Raw genomic sequence first — 13,470 nt, 5'->3', positions numbered from 1 at the left:
ACCTCTCCCACGCAGTGACTGCCTCCATGGGTGCAGCTATCTATTCAAATGAATAAATCTTTAGACTCATGTCGTTACAGAGCAAAAAAAAGCAAGTTGAAAAGTTTGACAGAGGTTTTTCAGGACGTTTTAGTTATACGAACTAAACTTCTACAACTTACGGGGAAATTCGTATTTCTTTGGCCATAAATGTAAGTGGAAGGGTCTAAAAGTGCACTTAACACATGACCTGAGGAAATCTAAAGACTGTGTTGTCAGTCAATTTTATTCTTGTGTAGTTGTCTACAAAGCACCAAATCTTCTGTATGGAGGACAACAGTCCTGGGGACCTATGCAGTGCAGTTGCAGTGACTGGAAGAGGGTAGGGAGATCTGAGTAGTAATGGCTACACTTTGAAAAAATTTCTGTTCCTCACACTTTCTCTATAGTTCTCTGAAATAGAAGTAGGATAACTCACAAGAATGTTTCATAAGAAGCTTCTGAAATAAGAATAGGTGTCAGTGAAGACTAGAACACTAATACCTAATCCAAAAAATAATTTGAAGCACCCAGCAGACCAAGATAACCTTAGCACTCTAGCTAAACCAAAGAGACACTGATGGCTGGTGAGACTTCAGTATTGTGACATGCCTATCAAACCTTCTATGATGTAGAAGAAACTAGAGAGAATAAATTGTTTTCAGGGTAGAACAAACAATTTGAGGGTTTTGTGGGAGGGGTCGCTGATTTGAAGCGTATATATTTTCTTTATCAGAAACTCTCCTGTGACAAGTACTGAAAACAGATGGACTTTACTGTTGCTGGAGTACTGGATTACTGAGAGTAAGGGGCAACTGAAGAATGGATGGACGAAACAGATGTGTACCTCCAGACAGATGGTCTCATTGAATATTCTGAACAAAGGAAGTCAGAAAAGAACTTCTCAGCTGCTATAACCAAACATTGGGTGCGATCAGGTAAGAACATGACTTATGCACTGCAGTCGGTAATAAACCACCTGGGTGTTGAGAATGGTTTCCAACACCTGACATCAACTCACTTATGGGGACAAGCAGTACGAAGCAAGAAGATGTCAAGCACAGAAGACCAGTCTGCCTTGGCAGCACAAAACCTGGGGATAGTTCAGAATAACATGCTGCGTAATAAATACTGCTGAATAAACACTGTAATCATTTTGCATATGCAACAAGTGGAAGACACAGACAATATTCAAATAAATCCTACTTTTGGTTCCAATGACCCATACATATTTCTAGAAGATACTGAAAATATATTTCAGATAGCGTTTCAAGCCAGCAGTTCCTCCAAAAACAGTGAATACAACTCTTCCCAGTGCAGAAGATTCATAGCAAAAAGATCAGCTGGCAACACCAGTATCCCTGTGGCCAAATGTCCACACTGAGAAACACCTATCAATATTACTGGTCTCAATTGCTAAATCATACATTGGCATAAACACAGAAGGAAGTCAGAAGAAACGCAATGCCCCAGAAAACAGGCAGACCATTAAACACTGGCCAATAAACAAACCTACTATGGCATCCAATATGGCAGAGCACATTAAATTATTTATTCCAGAGAATGTTAAAACTTCCAAAGCACTTACACAGAGTTTTATGTAAAATTTAATCACAAGGTCCAAAAGAGATTCAATAAAATGCATCCACAGATATCTAAGACATTTACTGATGTCTATGTAATGGAAAGCTTTGAGAATAAAGTTATATTTATTACTCATTTATAAAGGATTAGCATCTCATGTAAGTCACAGGCAGCTGACAAATACAAATGGTGTAAATTGTAGACAGCTAATAAAAACAAAAAATGGTAGAGAGCCTAATATAACTTCATGGGCTTCTAATGGTTCCATGCAGATTCACTTCAAAACACAAATTATCTTGATTTAACAATGCCAGTTAGCTTGGTTTGCCTGCTGAAATAACCAGGTACAGTAGAAATAAAGAGCAGCAAGGTGGTGGTCCTCCCACAGAGGGGAACTGAATGGAGTAGAGACAACGAGAAGACACAGGAGGGGCAGCAACAGGGACAGAGGATGAAGCGAAAGAGAAGGGTGAGTGTTAAAGAATTGTTCAAGCAATGAAGCCTGAACAAAATCAAAACGCTGGGTAACAACCACTGCTGATAAACACAATCAGATAATGTCACAGAAGATCATAATGATCACAATGAATAAAATGAACATACCATTTTCGAAACTCCATAATGGTCATTAAAGCTTACTACTAATCCTTTGTGAATGATTTAAAATAATTACCTTGACAGAAAACATAAGGCTTGTATTACGCAGATGGATGAAAAACATAGCAGAATTTTAAAAAGTATTCAGAATTGCCTGTCACAAGTTGCAAATAACAAAAAGGTACCATTTATAGAATGGCAATATAGATAAGTAAATCATCCTTGTATATTTACCAGTCCTCATCTTCTGGTATCTTGCTTAAGGGAGGGTTCAGGCAGTATATATGATAAGCCATATTACATTCATCACACAGAAGCTGCATGTGAGCATCCTGTTTTCCACCACACAAATAACACGAACAAAAACGGCACTCCTTATCTGGATCAGCCCTACAGTGCTTGCATTCAGGGCCACTTTTCCCTGTCAAAAACAAAGAAAAAGTCAAATGCCACATGTCTTAGAAAAGTGCATTACTGTATCCACAGGAAAAAATTATTTCTGCACATGAACACCACCCTCTTGAAAATGCTTTTTTCTTACCATGAGGTATTTGACTATCTAGGCTAAAGGATTTTTTTTGCTGTATAAACAAGCAATGAAGAGAATGACTAACCAGCAGCTTCTCTTATTTTCTCCCCTCCTGTTCCCAACACACCACCTGCAAACTCTCCTTACAGATGGAGCCTTGCACAATGTCTAGTTGGAGTCTTCTTAAACAGAGCCACGAAGAAATTCCAAGTAGGTAACTGGTAACAGTCAAATCAAGATGAAACTATAATTTGGAACAGCTCTCCTCCCCTTAAAATTAAATTAACTGTTGGACAGAAGAATTAGTAGTCTGAGACCACAGATCCCAAATCACCAGTTGTTTCATAGCAGCAGTTTAGTTTACACAGAAAGAAACACTAACTTTCTGTTCCAGCTCACTTGGAAATTTGGACCCATGAGCTCCACTACGAAACAAAACCATTGGCATTGGTTTCTCAATCAGGAGAAAAATGCTTTTGTACAAGAGAAAAACATTTAGTAGCCTAAACTAGACAGGAAAGAGGAGAGGGAAAAAACACTGAATACTTGTAGCAGAATTAACACTTACAGGAGAAATGTTTGAAACAAGCAGAAGGTCCACAGAAATGAGAGAAGACTTCAGAAGAAAACTTGATCACAGCTCCAAGAATTCCAACATTAAAAGAAAACTGCATTTATATGTTCTGTGTAAAAGCCATCTAGAAATGCCATGGAAGTGAATTTGAGCTTAAACTAGTCTAATACAATAATTAGTAGCGTACTTCCAAACTTCTCTGGAAATCGTATTATTTCTGAAAGAAGTAATTGGCTTTGAATCAGAAGACAAGACTAGAAAGACTATTTGAGAGTTCGGAGTTGGAAGTACAAAGCTGGAGAACCTAGACACCTGAGATAATAGAGAGAACATTTATCTTGAAGTTTAGAATGGGTCAGAAAATGTTTGTTCCAGCACCATTCTGGAATAAAAATATAACTACACGTTACAGAAGTTCAGAAACTGAAACAGCTGGAATACCAACACTTGGGATAAATTTTCTCCTAAGTCCGTAGGCAAACTATATGAGGAACTTCTGAACTGTTTAACAATATCTACTCAAAAAGGCAATTAGCCTAGAAGGACAGTGTAATAAGGACAGACAAACTTATTCCTGTCATAATCTTTGCCAAAAATACCCAAAAGTTGTTAATCACACAAAAAAAACCACTTTCATTCTCCGAGACAAAACCTGACTGAGTATGTCCATGATGTCACAAAGAAGTTCATTAATACTGAATCTGAAGAGCAGCCCCACCACAAAAATGAAAACAAACAACTCCTCAAACCCCAAACACCCTACAGCCCTTCGGAGGCAGCACAAACATCACATTCTTCCACAGGTGCTAAGCAGGCAGAATATTAGACAAAAAGAGAAGGTCACAAGCAACAAATCATAACATTTAAGAAAACACTGCCTGTTACCATGAAAGATTTAACCCTTAGGAAAACACATTTTTTTTAATACTTAAGGACCACTGCCTTTCTGATACATTTTTAGGGGAGACTAGAATTTGTCAAACCCCAAACATGGAGAACTACCCCAGGTTTCTCTCGCTAGCATGAGAGAACAACATTCAAGGACAAGCTTCCATCTTCTCTCAGCTTTATTTTTTATTTTTCTTCATCATGAATTATTGTCTAAATTGCTGCCTTCAGAAGCTGTATAGCTTATCAGTTCCTTGTAAGTTAGTTTGTTTGGCTAACATAGCAATCTGAGTATTTCTTCTAGCAGTTGATTCTTGAATAGAAAGATGAGGTGGATCCCTGATGTATCCAGAGGAGTTCCGGATTACATTTTTCCTAAGCATACTGAGAAGGAAATGAATGACCAAGGGTTCGCAGAAATCCCAGCATGTTCCTGCCAAGGAAAAATTTTCCCTCGCAACTGAATAGACTTTAAAGAAAATCTGATCCATGTGGATAATATTTCAGTGTAAAATCTCTGTGGAAACTCCACACAGAAAGTCTCATAAGAAACGAGGACTGGAAAGTGAAGTGTTGTGCTGTATCTGCAGTCTTTATGAAGGACCTTGAAGAATATCTTCAAAGTTGGAAGCAACTAGACTTTGGGAGGGAAGGGGATGGAATTTTTCTTTGTTAAGAAGAGGAAGGGGCTGCTGAGGTATTAGGAACCAACAGGGAAACACCTGCAAAATGCCTCAAAGGAATTAGGGCTTTTTCCTCTAAAAGGGTGACACAGTCGATAGTACAACGAAAATGTCTCTACACCAGTGCATGCAGCATGGGTAACAAACAGGCGGAAATGGAAGCTGATCTAACTGCTACCACTGAAACTTGGCAGGACAAATCACATGACTTGGTGTGCTGCAATTGATGGCTATACACTGTTCAGGAGGGACAGGCAAGGATGGAGGGGCAGGCCATTTGCCCAGAGCTGCTTTGAAAAACAGCGATGAACAGGTCGAGAGCTTGTGGGTGAAAATTAGAGGCTAAGGCCTGTAAAATTAGAGGCCAAGGCTCTTCAGAAAGGAAACCTCACAGACTGTGTTTATTACCAGCCATCCGATCAAGCGGAGCCTGCTGATGAAATGTTCTTACTTGCAACTGCAGGAAGCATCACGCTTGCAGGCACTGACCCAGCTGTGGGACTTCAGTCACCTTGACATCTGCTGGAAAAGCAGCACAGCAAGCTGCAAGCAGTCCAGGAGACTCTTGGAGAGCATCAAGGTTAACTTCTTAATCCAGGTGACAGACAACCCAACTAGAGGAGAAGTGCTACTGACCTGCTGCTTAGCATTATGGATTAACTAATTGGAGAGGTCAAGATCAGTGGCAGCCTGGGCTGAAGTGATTATGTGCTGGTGGAATTGACAATCTCGAATGATACAGACCAAAGAAAGATAAAAGTCAGGACCCTGAATTTTAGGAGACTGAGCTTCTTAATTCCTTTATTAAGGAATTAGTGGATAGGGTCCCCTGGGAAACAGCCCTCTCAGATAAAGGAGCAGAACAGCTGGCAGCTCTTTAAGAGGACATATATTCTGGGAAGAATACAGGGACACTGCCCGGACGTGTACAGATGGGAATGGGAAAGCTAACGCACAGCTGGAGCTGAGTTCGGCAAGGAATGCAAGAGTAATAAGGATGGCTTATATGGGTATGTTGGTCAGAAAAGGAAGATTAAAGAAAATGTACACCCCCACCACCATAAATGAGACAGCAGAACCAGTGGCAACCGACATGGAGAAGGCTGAAGTACACAACAATTTGTTTGCCTCAGTTTTCACTGATAATCTTTCTTACCACATCTCTCAAGGCCCTGAACTTCAAAGCAGGGACTGGGGGAATTACGTCCTTCCCACTGTAAGAGAAGGTCAGGTTCAAGACCGTATGAGGAACCTGAACATAGCCAAGTTCACGGGACCCAGCGAGATGTATCACAGGTTCCTGAGGGAATTGGCTGGTGTAGTCGCCAAGCCACTCTCCATAACATCTGAAAAGTCACGGCAGTCAGGGAACTGAAGGAAGTGATTGAAGCAAAAGGAATATTACACTCTTTTTTAAAAAGGGTAAAAAGGAGGACCCTGGGAATTACCAACCAGTCAGCCTCACCTCAGTTCCCAGTGAGATCATAGATCAGAGACTCCTAGAAGACATGTTGAAGCATATGGAACACAGGGAGGTGATTAAAGACAGCCATGATGGTTTCACTAAGGACAAATCATGCCCAACTGATCTAGCGGCCTTCTACAATGGAGTGAATGCACCAGTGGACAAGGGAAGAACTATGGATGACATTTATCCAAATTTCTGTAATGTCTTTGATTTGGTCGCTCACAATATTCTTGCTGCTACATTGGAGACACATGGGTTTGATGGATGAACTATTAGATGGATAAGGACTTGGTTGGATGGCCGCATCCAAAGAGTGGATGGCCTGCATCCAATGGCTCAATGTCAAAGTGTAAACCAGTAACGAGCAGTGACCCTCAAGGGTCCATACTGGGACCAACACTATTTATGAACCTTCATCAATGATTTAGATAGTGGGATTAAGTGCACCCTCAACAAGTTTGTGGATGACAAAGCTGAGCGGTACAGCTGATACACCAGTGGAACAGGATGTCATTCAAAGAGACCTTGACAGGCTTGAGGAGTGGGCCCATACAAACCTCATGAAGCTCAATAAGGTCAAGTGCAAGGTGCTGTACAAGACGATTTCCAATGTCAGCACAGGCTGGGGGAAGAACAGATTGAGAGCAACTCTGTGGAGAAGGACTTGGGGATACTGGTGGATGAAAAATTGGATATGAGACAGCAATGGGCGACTCAGAAAGCCAACCGTATCCTGACCTGCATCAAAAGGAGCATGGCCAGCAGGTCGAGGGAGGGCATTCTGCCTCTCTACTCTGCTCTTGTGACACCTCACCTGGAGTACTGCGTGCAGCTCTGGGGTCCAAGAAAGACATGGACTTGTTAGAGTAGGTCCAGGGGGGAGCCACAAAAATGAGCACAGGGATGGAAGGCCTCTCCTATGAAGAAAGGCTGAGAGAGTTGGGCAGTTAAGCCAGGAAAAGAAAAGGCTCTGGGGAGACCTTATTGCAGGCTTTCGATATTTAAAAGGGGGCATATAAGAAAGACAGGGAAAGACTTTTCTGCTGGGGCCTGCAGTGACAGGACAAGGAGCGACAGCTTTAAATTGAAAGAGGGTAGGTTTAGATTAGATACAAGGAAGAAAGTTTTTATGACAAGGGTGGTGAGACACTGGAACAGGTTGCCCAGAAAAAGCTGTGGATGCCCTCTCTTTGGAAGTGTTGAAGGCCAGGTTGGATGGGGCTCTGAGCAACCTGATTTAATGAAATATGCCCCTGTCCATAGCAGGATGGTTGGACTACATGATCTTTAAAGGTCCCTTCCAACTCAAACCATTCTATGGTAAGGAGGAAAAAGCCAATGTCTATGAGGAAAGCCAGTGTCATCCCAGTCTTCAAGAAGGGCAAGGAGGATCCCGGGAACTACAGACCAGTCAGCCTCACCTCCATATCTGGAAAGGTGATGGAGCAGCTCATTCTGGAGATCACCTCTAAGCAAGAGCAGGAAAAGAAGGTTATCAGGAGTCATGAACATGGACTCATCAAGGGGAAATCATGCCTGACCAATCTAATAGCTTTCTACGATGGCATGACTGGCTGGGTAGATGAGGGGAGAGCAGTGGATGTTGTCTACCTAGACTTGAGCAAGGCTTTCGACACGGCCTCCCATAACATCCTCCTAGGGAAGCTCAGGAAGTGTGGGCTAGATGCGTGGTCAGTGAAGTGGATTGAGAACTGACTGAATGGCAGAACTCAGAGGGTTGTCATCAGCGGCGCCGAGTCTAGTTGGAGCCTGGTAACTAGTGGTGTCCCCCAGGGGTCAGTACTGTCCCAGTCTTGTTCCACTTATTCATCAATGACCTGGATGAAGGGACAGAGTGTACCCTCAGCAAGTTTGCTGATGACACAAAGCCGCGTTGCCCTTCTCTGGACAGGCTCCAGCCCTTCGATGTCCTTCTTGTAGTTAGGGGCCCAAAACTGAACACAGTACTCGAGGTGTAGCCTCACCAGTGCCAAGTACAGGGGCACGATCACCTCCCTACTCCTGCTGGCCACACTATTCCTGATACAAGCCAGGATGCCGTTGGCCTTCTTGGCCACCTGGGCACACTGCTGGCTCATATTCAGCCAGCTGTCAACAAACACTCCAAGGTCCTTTTCCACCAGCCTGCTTTCCAGCCCCTCTTCCCTTCATTTTAAACAAGAGCGGACCCAGAACTGAGCCCTGGGGACCACACCACTCGTGACCGGCCACCAGCTGGATTTAACTCCATTCACCACCACCCTCTGCACTCGGCCATTCAGCCAGTTCTTTACCCAGCGAAGAGTACACCCATCCAAACCATGGGCAGCTAGTTTCTCCAGGAGCATACCGTGGGGAACAGTGTCAAAGGCCTTACTAAGGTCCAGGCAGATGACATCCACACCCTTTCTCTCATGTCTGATATACTGATGTCTGATCAAATGTTGCCACTGCAGACAGTTTTATATATTCAGCAATATTATAATCACTCATTAGCCTAACATGCATATAATTTTAAAAATTAATTCACTACACAGTAGCTGCAGAGAAGAACTATATGAACTGTAAGAATTTTATACACTATTTAAAAAGTTTCATAAGCAATTAGACTCACAAAATAAGTATGTAAATGCAAAGGAGCATCTGTAGACTGTTAAACATCTCATACTACAATCTTTTAAAATAAAAACACGTTTTAAGATATTGCAAAATCCCTTTAATGTGACCAGTAAAAAATAAACAGAATGGATGGCTAATTTTTGGAGTAATCCGAGGAAAGTAAACCATGAACAACAGAAAATGAATTGTGAGAAGTTAATTTGCAGAAATTCACATTTTTACTTTTAAGAATACCACACCAAAAGGTATTTGCTCCTCTAAAAAACAGTGATTTTTACAGATGACAGCAAATAAAAAGTAAGCAGATGAGTTCCTGTGCACTGAGAACTATACAAAGGTTCCGAAAACTTGCCTTGGGAGTCAGGAGTCTAATACATAGTAATATCTAATATGTATCAGTAGAGCTGCAGTCCAGTCTCTCAGTGTTGCTATCAAAACCACTCATCACTCCTAACTTTAATATATTTTTAAACTTAGGATAAAATGTCACACTATGTTTTAGATAAGCTGCCACTAACTCCTTTCTGTGGTTGTGGGGAGGATGAGGAGGTATGGCATAGTTATTTTTTAGAAGGTCATGCAAGACCAAATAATAATCCAAACGTTAATTATCACTTTTTTTCATGGTACAAGCAGCTTTGGCACAAAGGTCCTTATGTTTTTGGGTTTTTTTAGTTCTGACATAATGACAGGGTTAAAGTGCATCATTACAGACTGATTCTATCTTTGGCACTTTTTTATTTACTAAACATTTAAATGTCACGTCAATGGAAGTGGCAGTTTTGGTGACCTAGACATCTGTCTAAGAGCTTAACTGAGACTACAAATTCATTCTGCACAGTTCATTTAGAACGTTATCAGCTGTTCCCCTCTCTCCCTGATTATGACTGATAGCACTAAGAAGTTCTCAGTTTCTCAACATGTCAAGTAATAGAGCCACCTTACAGTAAATATACTTTTAGAGCAGAAATCTAAAAAGGGATTCTATTATCACTTTCCTGAACTCATAAAACAATTATTATTACCTCTCCATGCTGATCCTCCTATTTTTTTAAAGAAACACCATTCAGTTTGTACTTCTATTCAAATAACAAAAAAAGCATACTTTTGAAATCTCCATCCCCAAATGTCAATGGATAGGCTCCTGGCTTTTCAATCTTGTACATTTCCTCTATAAAAAGGATTTTACAATCATTTATAGTGTCTTCTGGGCCCCTGAAAAACAAAAAGAATAAAAAGTACATTCAACTTAGCTCCTCAGAACTAGATTCTGTACCTTACAAATCCTAAGCTATGAGACAAAGCTAACTTGCATCTTTTTTTCATCACTGATAGGATACTTTATTTCAATTCACAGACAAAATTCTGTCTAGAACCGTAACTTCTAAGAAAACCAAAACATGCTCACATAAAGAAGAGACTACTACATTACCCTCAGGCTACCTGGCAGCTGAGTATGTTCTTACTGACATCCATCCATAACTTTGTGATACTACTTCTGAAACGTCAAAATGTTTTTTTTCAGCCGAACACAGCAGACCAGACAAAATCACATCCTCTCAAATACAGCACATCAAACATTATTATAAAGTATCATGTCAGAAATGAAGCAGAAATGAACTTCTTCCCTCCTCAGGATGACATCGTGCCTTCTTCAACTGCCTGTTCTACCATTTAAAATTTACTACCCAATCTAGAACTAAGCAGGAATTTTCAGTATGACCCGTACTGGAAGTACTCATTACTGAACATAGTCTCACTGATTTCTTTGAATCACGTGTTGCTACTGATTTCAGAATTGAGTACTCCGACATGAGAGAAAGGTATTTACTAGCTGGAGAGCTTTATTTCTCGCAGGGTGAGACCAAGACATTATGAAAACCTGAAGGAGATTTGGGTTTCTTGAACTTCTTTCCTTGTCAAAAGTTAATCTAATTCTGTTGCACTGCTGCAGTCTCTCTTTTGGTTCTAGAAAAACATTTCAAAATCTGAAACTAGACAAGCAACTAAATGAATACAGACCACAAATACCACAGCTTGAATTATTAAGAATATAAAGTTTAACATTTTAACAAGAATGTGGTGCTTGTAGTTAAAGTGTCCAGCAAGCACCCTGCAACACAAGAAATAGACTTTTCTTTTCTTCTTTCCTATATAGACATCAGATGTGCTGGACATAATAGAGAAGCAGTAGCACACAGTCAGCCTAACTCCAAGTTACGGAAGAGTGAAGATTATACAGTTTTTTGAAGGCTTTATTATGAATGAAAAAACAAACTATTGTATTGGTTACTGTTCAGTATTTGAAGGAAGTTGTGCAAGATGCTGCTAAGCACAGCTGACGTGCACTGCACCATTACAAGTGTCTCTTCAGAAGCAGGGAAATAATGAAAATAAATAACTGTAAATACAATGATTAAATACTGCCACACTGGAGACTATTTTCCAGGTGAAGACCAACAGTAAGTTAAAATGCTATGTTTCTTTCAAATATTTAGAACGCAGAAAGGTCTGAGAATGTGTCTGAATCAGGCCAACAAGTCGTCTAAGTCCTGTTTGTAGGATATCTGTAAGCAACAATCACAGAGGTGACTTGAAAATCCTTCTGAAGAAAGCGCATCCCTATAAAAAGGTCTAGGCTGCAAAACTAAATCAACTTGTAGACAGGCAGGGAAACAAGGTATTAGGTCCGTATTAATTAAGGACAACCACGCCAACAGAACATGTCCCAAAACACCAGGCTTAAGTCTGGGATCTGCTTCTCCCAGCTCTACCTCTCTGCTCCCACCACTTCCTTTGTGCTGACTCCAGTCCTCAGACTCTGCCACATGCTGACTGAACTAACGGAACAAAAAAAACTAAGCCAGGGAAAAAAAACACAGGCAACAAAACACTTTCTGGTGGCACTGATGCTGCAGTGTTTAGGTCTCCATGGAACTGGAGTTGAGAGGACTCTGATAGTGTCTTGCTCCACTGTAATTGTCTTACGTGTACCAACAGCTGTTTACTTTGGCATCTGTAGTTATTTTAACCCTTTTTCTTCCTTGCAGTTTTTGGAGGGAAAACATTCCCCGTTGTTGGCCATATGCATAAATAGCAAATGCCAGCAAATTTCAAAGATATCCATCAGATAGAGAACAGTTTGTTTTCCTGATCAGGCAAATTCTGTATTTAAGATAATCTTCACTTGCACACTAGGGGGCATTACTTCAAAGCAGTTCTGGCCATTGTGGGTAACAGCCCTCAGATTTAGTTAGGTTTCTATACAGCGCAGTGAACACAGGAAGTCTGATTTTCTGCACTTTAGTCTGGATGAGACCGCATGGTCCAGCCACCCACATCAGAACAGTGGACACCAGCTTCTGTTATGACAAAGTAAGCCTCTGACAACATAGGGCTATGGAGATACTTCCAGTCCGTGAATGGCTACAGCACTTAAACTCCTCCAGCTGCCAGCAAATCTGCAGCTCTACTTAAGGCATAATTTCCAGGTTTGGTTTAAAGTGAACCACTGAACTAGAAAATTGTCCCTGAAACAGATAAATGAGCACTCCCAAGAACATCTACCCCTGTAAATGGACTGTGGATGCCAGTACACCTCTACAGGGAAGGTGAGAGTACAAGCTTCCCTCTTCTGCAGTAGCATGCAAAGACACTCTGAATTATCTACAACACATACCCATTAATTCACAGTCATAAAAGCACTACACATTCAAATATAGAGAGGACAAATTGCAAACATAATCTCTGGCACGAAAACCAAATGAACAAATACAGACTGAGCTTCTCAAAGAATCAAGGTTCCCCTGCTTACTTTCGGTACCTTGGAGAGTAATTTCTTAACTTCCCTTTTTGTTAGTCCTAGATTATTTAAAATTATAAACAAAACAAATCTCCTGACATTCTTTAATGCTACAAATCTAGTTATGCTAGGACCTTCCTTAGTGATATCACTGCTTGCCTGCTTATCCAGCCTGATTCCTCTAGGACTTCTTTCTAACATAACTCAAAAGCAGTGAATCTATTTTAAAACCAAAGTACAGAATTACGCTTTCTTTCACCCAAGTAACATGATGTTTTATATTCATATAAAAAAATACATGCATTGCTTTGTGTATCCGTATGGTTACAAAGCAAAAGACAAAAAATAAACAAGCACACCTTAAACTTTAAGCAGGTATGTACAGAAAAGTTAAAATAGCCACAGAAGTTGAATATGTTGGATATTAGTAAGCATACAATTACATGTGCATCTACAAAAAATCTGAAGCATAATTTATTAAGTTACAGTCAAGAAACAATAGTGACAGCCTCAATGCAGCAGCTACAAACATGACTTCATCCACGTTACGGGATATAGAGATATTCTCAAATCCCAGTACATTTCAGATAAATTGCAGCATAATTGCAGAGCGTACTTCCCCCCAATTTTTGCATCTTGCACATCTTCAGTGTGTGCATAGTCTAAATACATAATCCCTATTATGGTCAAAACTGCATCTAGGAAAAA

The 13,470-nt window shown here is 40.7% G+C and overlaps 1 protein-coding gene across 2 annotated transcripts in view; it reads right to left on the bottom strand.

The window, feature by feature from the left end:
• Positions 1-13,470, bottom strand: part of UHRF2 (ubiquitin like with PHD and ring finger domains 2) — an 88,373-nt gene that overhangs the window by 24,386 nt on the left and 50,517 nt on the right. For both annotated transcript variants that reach the window (XM_075410964.1, XM_075410965.1), the window contains exons 5-6: positions 10,066-10,175; positions 2,434-2,620 (exon numbers count right to left, since the gene is read on the bottom strand). In XM_075410964.1, coding sequence (XP_075267079.1) covers positions 2,434-2,620; positions 10,066-10,175 — 297 coding nt within the window. The remainder of the gene's footprint in view (positions 1-2,433; positions 2,621-10,065; positions 10,176-13,470) is intronic.

The sequence above is a fragment of the Opisthocomus hoazin genome, chromosome Z (genome assembly GCF_030867145.1).
Source record: "Opisthocomus hoazin isolate bOpiHoa1 chromosome Z, bOpiHoa1.hap1, whole genome shotgun sequence".
NCBI lineage: Eukaryota > Metazoa > Chordata > Aves > Opisthocomiformes > Opisthocomidae > Opisthocomus > Opisthocomus hoazin.
Note: the sequence above shows the minus strand (reverse complement) of the source record. Positions and strands in the feature narration are given on the sequence as shown.